This window comes from Ceratotherium simum, chromosome 14, assembly GCF_057802395.1.
Source record: "Ceratotherium simum simum isolate JZ-2026a chromosome 14, ASM5780239v1, whole genome shotgun sequence".
Lineage (NCBI taxonomy): Eukaryota > Metazoa > Chordata > Mammalia > Perissodactyla > Rhinocerotidae > Ceratotherium > Ceratotherium simum.
The window spans coordinates 21968547-21978729 of NC_141913.1; the positions used below are offsets into that span (position 1 = coordinate 21968547).

At 37.7% G+C, this 10183-nt stretch overlaps 1 protein-coding gene across 2 annotated transcripts in view; it reads right to left on the bottom strand.

Moving 5' to 3' along the window:
- Positions 1–9836, bottom strand: part of DSC3 (desmocollin 3) — a 48927-nt gene extending 39091 nt beyond the window's left edge. For both annotated transcript variants that reach the window (XM_014781309.2, XM_014781310.2), the window contains exon 1: positions 9478–9836. In XM_014781309.2, the coding sequence (XP_014636795.2) occupies positions 9478–9543 (66 nt within the window). In that variant the 5' untranslated portion in view covers positions 9544–9836. The remainder of the gene's footprint in view (positions 1–9477) is intronic.
- Between the last annotated feature and the right edge of the window lie 347 nt (positions 9837–10183).

The following is a 10183-nucleotide window of genomic DNA, read 5'->3' on the forward strand; positions in this document are numbered from 1 at the left end:
GAAGTAAAATTGTCTCTATTTGCAGATGATATGATCTTGTATATAGAAAATCCTTAGGAATCCACTAAAAAAACTATCAAAAATAATAAATGAGTTCAGCAAGGTTGCAAGATACAAGATCAACATACAAAAATCAGTTGCATTCCTGTACAGAAGCAATGAAAAATCTGAAAACAAAATTAAGCAAATAATTCCATTCACAATGGTTATCCCATCTTCATGTATCAGAAGACATATTCCTAAAATTCATCTACAGATTCAACTCAATCCCTGTTAAAATTCCAAATAGCTTTTTTAAAAAAATTGACAATTAATCCTTATGGAAACACAGGGGACTCAAAGACCCAAATAAACTTGAAAAAAAAGAACAAAGTTGGAGGACTTACATTTCCCAATTTCAAAACTTACTACAAAGCTACAATAATCAAGACAGAGTGGTGCTGGCATAAGAATAAACATATAGATGAATGGAATAGAACTGAAATCCCATAAATAAGCCCTGATGTTTATGGTTAGCTGATACTTGACAAAGACTTTCAGAAAGTTCAAGGGAAAGAAATAGTCATATGCTTCTGAGATAATTCAATATCCTCATGCAAAAAAATGAATTTCGACCCTTACCTCACTCCATATGTAAAAATTAACTCAAAATGGATCATAGATCTAAATATAAGCACTAAAACTATTTAGAGGAAAAGTAAGGAGCATATCTTCATGATCTTTGTTAGGCAATGATTTCTTAGATATAACACCAAAAGCATAAGCAATTTAAAAAAATTGGTAAATAGAACTTAAGCAAAATTTACAACTTTTGCTCTTCAAAAGATAATATAAAGTGAAAATACAACACACAGAATGGGAGAAAATTTTTTTAAATCACATAACAATAAAGGACTTGTATCCAAAATACATAAAAATATATAAAGAACTCTTGCAACTCAACAATAATTTAAAAAACAGAAAAAATGGGGGCAAGATCTGAATAGCCATTATCCAAAGATGATATACAAATAAGCAATAAACAGATGAAAAGATACCCAACATCGTTAGGCATTAGGGAAATGCAAACCTAAACCACAATGAGATGCCCACTAGGACAGCTAAAACAAACAACACAGAAAATAACAAGTGTTGATGAGGATGTGGAAAAACTGGAACCCTTATGCATTGCTGGTAGAAATATAAAACGGCACAGCCACTTTGGAACACAGTTTGGCAGTTTCTTAAAAACTTAAACATAAACATAATATATGATCCAGCAATTCCACTCCTACCCAAAAGAAATGGAAACCTATGTCAACTCAAAACTTGTATGTACAAAAACTTGTACATTAATATTCACAGCAGCATTATTCACAATAGCCAAAAAGTAGAAATGACCCCCATGTTCATCTACTGATGAATGAATCAACAAAACATGATATATCCATAAAATGGAATATTATTCAGTTGTAAAAAGAAACAAGGTACTGATACATGCTACAACCTGGACAAACCTAAAAAAATATCATGCTCAGTGAAAGAAACTAGACACAAAAGGGTACATATTCTATTATTTCTTTTATATGAAATGTCCAAAAAAGGCACATATATAGAAACAGAGTAGATTAGTTGCCTAGGGCTGGGGATAGAAATGGGAAGTGGCTGTAAACGGGCATGAAGTTTCTTTTTAAGGTGATGGTAATGTTCTAAAATTAGATTGTGGTGATGATTGTACATTCTGTAAATTTGCTAAAATTCACTGAATTGTATACTTAACATGGGTGAGTTTTATGGAATGTAAATTATATCTTCATAAAGCTGTGTAAAACAAAAAAGTATACATTTTCATTAATATAAAAATGATCCTTTCCACACTCACTTCTACAAATTGGCAGGGAAAGGCTCTTTCAAATTTACAAATTCACATAAGTAATTTTAGCAAAATAAAATCAAATAATAACCACAAAGAAGTATTCATTTCTGATATAATCAAATATAAAAGAGACTTCTGTACAAAATTAAAAGATTTTAAGTCATGGTAACATAACTGTAAATATATATATATATATATACACACACACACATAATCAATGTGTGTTATACTAGTATCTGCTCTAAATGTTACTGCACTTCTCTAAGATCTACACTACTCTTGCTTGAATTAGTTAGGGTAAAAGAAAACAACTCAAAAATATGGACAAATAAGGTCAATGTGTAATAGTGTTGTTTAATTTAAATATAATAAGCCAAAAAGGCATTTTCAGAAAGTTATAATCTGATTGTCAACTGTGATAATGAAATAGTAAGTTGTTTGGCCTTAAAAACATTCAACCATATTATGTATGCTCAATTGAATATTATCCTTAAGAATATAATTGTTACCTTGGGGTGAAAAATGGTTTTCTTCAATAATGCACCCATTGGTCCAAATATATTTCAACTCTATAGTATTTTTGAATATCAAAAGAAAGTCATGTTCACTATATTTTAACCACAACTTTTTAAAAAATATTTTAACTATGCAATATTTAAATCAAATAGAACATAATATAATAAATGCTCACGTACCCATTCAGATTTTTTTTAATTACAATTTTGTCATTTTTGCTTCATTTTTAATTAAAATTTACAGACATGGCTAGAGTCCTATGCTCTATTTCATTTCCATTTCTCTTCTCCAGGGAATAGTTTCTTCTAAGTTGATTTTTATACTTCCTCTGTAGGTGTTATACTTTTGTTATATATGCATGTGCCCATAAAATATAAGCTGATTTTGTGTGTAGTACGTGTCTATGCACATCCTTTTACAACTTGCTTTTTTCACTCAATATGTTTAAGATTTTTCCATGAATATACCACAGTTTATTTTGCTCATTCCCTATGATGGTCATTTAGATTGTTTTCTTGTTTTCTATTTTCTCTATTACAAATGATACTACAACCAACCACTTTGCAGGTGCAAGAAATCAGGATATATACCTGCAATAGAAACAGAGGAGCATCTCCATAATTTCATTAACTCTTGCCAAGTTGCTCTCCAAAGTACTAATATCACTTATATTAATGCCCCCAGAATATTAGATCTATTTCTCATATCCTCTACTACTATCAACTCTACTTGACTTTTAAATTTTTTACCAATCTTATGACTTTTAATTTGCATTTTGTTAATTCCTAATGAGACTGAGCATTGTTTCTTGCGTTTACTTGCCATTTATCTTCCATAAAATTTCTATTTCTCTCCTTTAATCATTTCTGTATTGTTTTCCCTTTTTAAATTATTTTTTACTTGTAGGCTTATGTGGGTTGCTTTTTCACTCTTTTTGTGGTGTCTTTTGATAAACAGTGCTTCAATTTTAAAGCAGTCAAATGTATTAATCATTTCTTTTAGTTTTTAAAGTAGTCAATTTTATTAGTCATCTCTTCTGGCTTATACTTTTGTATACTCTTCCTCTCTCTATCATAAATATATTACCCGATATTTTCTTCTATAAATTGTAAAGTTACTTCCAACTTTTAAATCTTTTACCCATCTGGATTGTATTTTGTGTACGATTCACTGAGGCTATCTAATCTTATCTTTTGCCATATGATTAGCCAATTGATTCAGAACCATCACTGAATATCTCTTCCTTTCTTAACTAACATCCAACATCCATCATAGACATGACATGGCAAATACAGAATCTATTTCTGGGCTCTCTGCACTATTTCATCAGTATATGTGTTTATCTCTACATCAATACTACATAGTTTTAATTAATACAGCTTTACTACAAGTCTTGGTATTTGTTATGGTGATCCTGATCTCCATCATCTTCTCCATCATCTTTTAAGTATCTTCGCTTTTTTTAGCCTTCTACTCTTTCACAAATTTTTTTATGATAAGCTGACCAATTCCATGAAAAATTCTTTTAGGTTTTTTTTTTATCTAGGAAATTTGCTTCCTTTTGTTAGTTCTAGCAGTTTGTCAAGATAGTGTTGGATCTCCCATGTAGCTAACCCTACAGCTGGCAAAATGGCAATTAGATTTCTCTTCTTTAGATCCTTAACCTCTTTCATTATTGCTATTACATATTGTATCTTATTTATGTGCTTGTTAGGACCTCCAGTAGGATGCCAAATAGAAATGTTATAGAGACCATTATGGATTTGTTTCTAACTTTAAAGAGAATGCTTTTACCATTTCACCATTAATTTTGAGTCTCTTCTTTTCTTTCCTTTTTCCCTTTTTTCTTTTACTCTCTTCCTTCCTTCCTTCTTTCCTTCCTTCCTTCCTTCCTCCCTCCCTCCCTCCCTCCTTCCCTCCCTCTCTCCTTCCTTCCTTCCTTTCTTTGTCTTTCTGTCTTTCTCATTCATTCATTTTTGTTAGGTACGCTTCATTATGTTAAAGATCATTCCTTTATATTCCTATTTTGCTAAGAATTTTCTTATAACAATAAATATAACTTTCCACTTATTTTGAAATGAACATATAGTTTTTCTCTCTCAATATATTACTATGTTAAAATACAATAATTGATTTTCTAACATGAAACCGTCTTACCATTCCTGGGATAAACCTCACATGGAGATTATAATTTTTTAAATATATTATTGGTTTGGTTTGCTGCTATTTATTTTAGTATTTCAAATACACATCCATAAGCAAGTTCAGGCTACTACTTTTCAACTTCGTACAGTCCTCATAAAATAAGTTAAGAAGAGTTCTGCTTTTTTCTGTTCTTTGAAATAATTTATATAAGGTAGAGATGATCTGTTCCATATAATTATGGAAGAACTCATCTATTACAGGTCTGGGCCTGATGGATGTGAAGGGGTGAGTGTGTGGAGACATTTGGCTTCTAATTCAATGTCTTTAATGGTTATAGGCCTATTTAGAATTTGTATACCTCCTCGAGTCAATGTTGGTAATTTGTATTTTGTAGAAAATTGCCCATTTTGTCTGTTTGCACATTAATTGGAATAATTGATTGATATTATTATCTATTTTTTAAAAACATCTGTCCTTTCGATAACTGTGCCTCCTTTTTATGCCTAATACTATTTTATCTGTGCCTTTTCTATTTTTTTCTGACTCAATCATAGCAGGGTTTGTCTTTACTGTCAAAGAATAGCTTTTGGTTTTGTTGATCCTCTCTATTGTCTGTTTCTTTTTTTTTTAATGTTCTTTGTATAACATATTATAAATACAAAAACTATATATAGCATACAGGTGAGTTTTAAGAAATAATAAAATGAACACTAAGATACTCACCTTGAAAGTTAAGAAATAGAACATTATTATTTTCGAAATCCCTGTACATCTCTCTCCAATTGCATTTTCTTCCCTCTCTCAACCCCCAAAACTCCGGTAATCACTAATGGATGATTTTTGTGTTAATCAATTTACTTCCCTGGCTCTGCTTAATTTTACCCATGTGTATGCATACCTAAAGACACAGGCTTATTTTGCAAATTTTTGGTATTTAAATATATGCAGTCATATGGTAATTGTATTCAACTTGATTTCTTTGCTCAAATTATGTTTTTGAAATTTATCCATGCTGAGTATATAGCAGTAGTCCATTCATTTTCATTGCTGCATAGCACATCATTGGAAAGAATGTACAATTAATTCATTAATATAATTTTTGAAAGGGATGATATTGATATATAGATTTCAGTTATGTCATGCTTCTTGAAACTATAAAGTAATTTGGTACTATATTTGTGGGGATTGGATATGTTACTGACAATAAAATAAAGTAAAAAATGTAAAGGCACCATTAGATTAGCAATGATGAACTAATACCTTTTAAAGTTACTTTTAAAATAATTTTTGTATAGGTGAGTGCCCAATAAAAAAACACAACAGACAAAAAAAGATTTTTTAAAGATTGATGAATTATGGATTGACTATTTAAGGTACGAAAAAATCTCTTTTAATGGAAAACACTCCAGGGCAACTTTAAACATCTGATTTACAAAACCCTGAGTTGCAAGCAACTTTAAATTAAAATATAACAAATTAAGTTTAAAAAAATGATAATATAAAGTATTGCATACTGCAGTCTGGGAAAAATGAATTGCTTTCCTTCATTTTACAGTACTATACAAATTTTATTAATTGTATGATAGAAAGCTTATCATACAAATCATTAAATCCTGACAGAAAAATCTAATGCCAAAGGGAGAGTGAAACTAAAGGGGTTATCTGCAATTGGTTCACTTCTGTGCTGTTGTTCAATTTTACAGTGAATACACCAGGTAGGCTTTCTAAAATGACACCCTTTTTCAATGGAGGAAAAAGAAGCTAAAGAACAGAAATTCATGGAATATCTGAAAAATAAAGGGGATCTCCTTGACTGAGCATAACAGTTATGGAATTGTAAATTCATCATTTCTCCTATGAACACTTGCCTTCCACAAGATGGAAATATTACCTTTCAAATTCTTACCACCTCAAAGGTAAATTGTAAGATTTACCTTTCTGTATTCTCAGTACTTTGATGATTCAACTAAATTTCCTTCTAACCAAACTCTGTAAGATGAGATTCTAGGTAAATGGAAAGCATGATTAACCAAAGGTCCCACAGATACCATATATGGAATGCCAACTGCCAAGGTGATTACAACAGGACCAAAAAATGTGCATGGGCTTATGTCTACTTAGTGACTCAGAAGGTGCTTCAGGATCTAGCTGTATCTCAATATGAACATCAACAATCTCCTTCTAAAAAGGTAGCTGACAATGCACTGATCTAAATACATTCTAAAACATTGACTTCCTTAAGATCATGGTTTTAAAATAAACTAGTTCTCATTTCCTTCCTTTATTTGCCTTAATCTTTTTGTTCACTAATGCAAAAGATAACAGAAATTATTATACTCTTATTTTTAAAAATGAATATGTAAAATATTATCAAGATCAACAAAAAATAAAAGTCTAGTAAAGGAGTCAAATTATTATCATTAATTAACGCTATAAAATCTGAAAAGATAGAATGCCCATTTGTCCACATAAGTTGCAGGTAGAATTCATACACTCCAAGGGAAAAAGTATGTTATAAAGAAAAACACTATTTCAATTCCTTTTGAAGAAGAACCCTTTTAGCAAAATGGTAGATTAAATGTGTTCAAGTACATACCACTTACATAATAGATAACATAATATAATTCCCAAAGTGGATTTGATATAGCGAACAATAGTAAAAACATATTTAAAAAGATCTCACTATTTGCAACTGGGCAGATGACATTGGAGCAACTGAGCTAATGCCAATTAGTTTTCACCATCCCTAACAGTTTTCGTTACATTAAGAGGAGAAATATTTTAAGAGACGCAGTACTTTCAACAATAGTGGGATGGGCTGATGTTTCTTTTCTAGTTTCCCCTCTCTCCTCTCTTTCTTTCTCCCCCCTTCCTTTGTGCATAGGGGGAGGATCATTAGGAATTGTATTGATCTTCGATGTAGGAGTTGAGAGTGTACTGATGATAGAGGAGTGGGAAAGGGATGCAGATGCAGGAGGAGAAAAGCACAAATGGGAAGATGCCTCAATCTACAGGACAGCTCAGTGGGAAGGCGGACATGTTAAAAGTCTCAGTTTTGTGTTAAAGACTTGCTTTGAAGAGCTCTCACTTCAAACAAGGAATTGTTTTTGAGAGATCCATTAAGGTATCTATAAAATGAGAACTATGTTTCTAAAATGTTACGCCATTAATACTATACTAAAAAGTTGAGGGTCGTATGAGTCAAAACGAAATAGATGGAGGATGGTCAATAAAGGTCTTAATTCACCCATCTGGACAGAAATTGAAGGTGTTTGTTAACCGGGAATTGGGGATGAAAGAAATTATTCTATATACACTCTCCAGTATTCAAGTCTCCAGACAAACCATTTAATCTAAACTTTAGGAAATTCTTTTTTAAAATAATCCTAAAAGAGTATGTCATATACCAGAGCTGATGCTATCTCTCTGTAGATTTACAAGCACCCTCTTGCCTTGCCACACCCCAGCACCCTCACCGCCACCGCCTGTCATCCGACAGCTCCTTGACTTCCACGCCCTCCCCTCCAGCGAATATGGGAAATCTTGGGAACACAGCACCTCCGCAGTTTTTCCTCCCCATTCTCAAAACCGTTTCGCAGAGAAAACACCAAACTCTAAATTCATACTTTTAACCACAAAAGCCGGAAACGCTTTCAAATATATCATAGAATACACGTCAAGAGCAGTTCCCATTTATAAAGAGTCATTTCATCAGCTCAGACATTTTGTTGGAACAGCTGCCTGGCAGGTCGATGCGCTCATTTGTACAATTCCTTGTCCATAAATATATCTTAGATCATAACTACCAAGCCATTATTCATAACTCGCTGATTCAGAGACCACAAAGCTTAGACCCATTCGCCCGGCTTGGGGGCGGAGGAGCAACAAGAATCTGTGTAGCCAGAGTCGACCTTCTCCCCAGCCAGGCAGGTGCTCTCGCCGCCAGACCCCACGCCTGTCCTTGGATGCCGGGAAGTCGCGGGTCCGCGGCTCCTTTCCGCAGCACGTCCTCAGAGCAACCCTGGTCTCGTCTGAAGCTCCGCGCGTAATCCCGCCGTCAGAGGTCTCGATTTTTCGCTTTATGTCTCTTGAGGTCTCGGACAATTGTCCCCAAATTCCTCTCCAGGCGGATCTCATCCTCTGTCGCAGGTTTCCCGGGTACAGAAGACCCCAGGCTGGGCTCTGGGCTTGTGCAGTCCTCCCCGGAGCCAGACAAAGTACAACCCAACCCACGCCTATGCCCCCACCCCACCCACCCTGACCCTACCCCCTTTGCCTCCCACAAGCCACCCCCATCGCACACGGACCGCAACCCCAGCCCTGATCCAGCTTTTCCACCCCCGGGTGCCTCAGGCACACTCCGCCCCCCGGCCAGGTGGCTGGCGAGGAAAGTCAGCTTGGGTGAGCGGCTGAAAAATCTTTCGCGGAGGCAAAACCTGGAAGCCGTTTTTCAAAGACAACTCCACGCTGGGACCCAGGGGCACTGCTCCAACCCCTCCACTCACTAACGTCCCCAGCCGGAAGCCCCTTGAACCCCATCTCACTTCTATTTTGCCCACTCAGGGATCCTGAAATACCGGACCAAATATTCTTCCTCCGTCTCCCCCAAATTCGCCCCAACCACTATCACTAGCCCGGGGAGCCAAGGGAGGAGCGCGAACCCCAACCCCCTGCCCGCCCGTAACGGCGCAGCGAAGCCGCATTCAAACAATCGAACGTGATGTCGCCAACAAAAGGCTCAATCCTGAGTCGTCGTCCAAGACAAGTTTCCTATCCTCACCCCTTCGGGCCTGAATGTGGGTTTGTTCCTGTCCCGCAGGATTGAGCTGCGCCGTGGACGGCGCCTTTGGGCCCGCTTCATCCCTACCGCCCCCCGCGCAGGACCAGGGCGGATCCACACCCTGCCCCATCCCGGCTCCGGGTGGCTGCCTGCGCCGGGCCCCGCCAGGGCCCGCACTCACCACGAGGGTCAGCAGCAGCCTGCAGAGGGCTCCGCGCACGGAGCTCCGGGGCCCGGAGGCCGCCATCGGGGCGCGCGGCCGGGGAAGGAGGACACGGGGTGCCGAGAGGCGAGAGCCCGCGGGGGTGCAGCGGCGCGGGAGGAGCGCTTCTCGCCGCTGCTCGTCTTTAAGTCGCCACGGCCTCTCTCACGCTTGCCTGCCCGGGAACGTGTTCGCTCCTGAGATGGGATTGGACCCAGGAGACGTCGAGACGCCCCTCCTTGTTATTTCTTAAGTTTTATCACCGCGAGAGCCGCTGGGGAGCTGCCCGAGCCTGCCCCTCCGCTCCCCGGCGGCCGCGCCGGGCGCTCGCTCGCGGGAAAGCGGTCCCGGGCCCACCCTCTGCCGGCTCTCCCACGCCCCTCGTCTGCCCCGCGGCGCTGCGCCCCGCCTTCCCGCCGCGCGGCCCTGCCGCCCGGATCGTCCCGCCGCGTCCTCCCTGCCGACGCTGCGACCGCATTCCCACTGCAGAGCCCAAATCCGCCCGCGGGGATCCCTGCCCCAACACGGGCGCTCCTGGGTGCCAGGAACACCCTTGTGATTGGATCAGCGGCTCCTCCCTCCACTCCTGATCAAATTCTGGGCAATGGCTCCTGGTTAATACAAAATATATGTATTCTTTCCAAATTTGACCAACGTGATAAGATAAACGACAGAGGGAAAATTA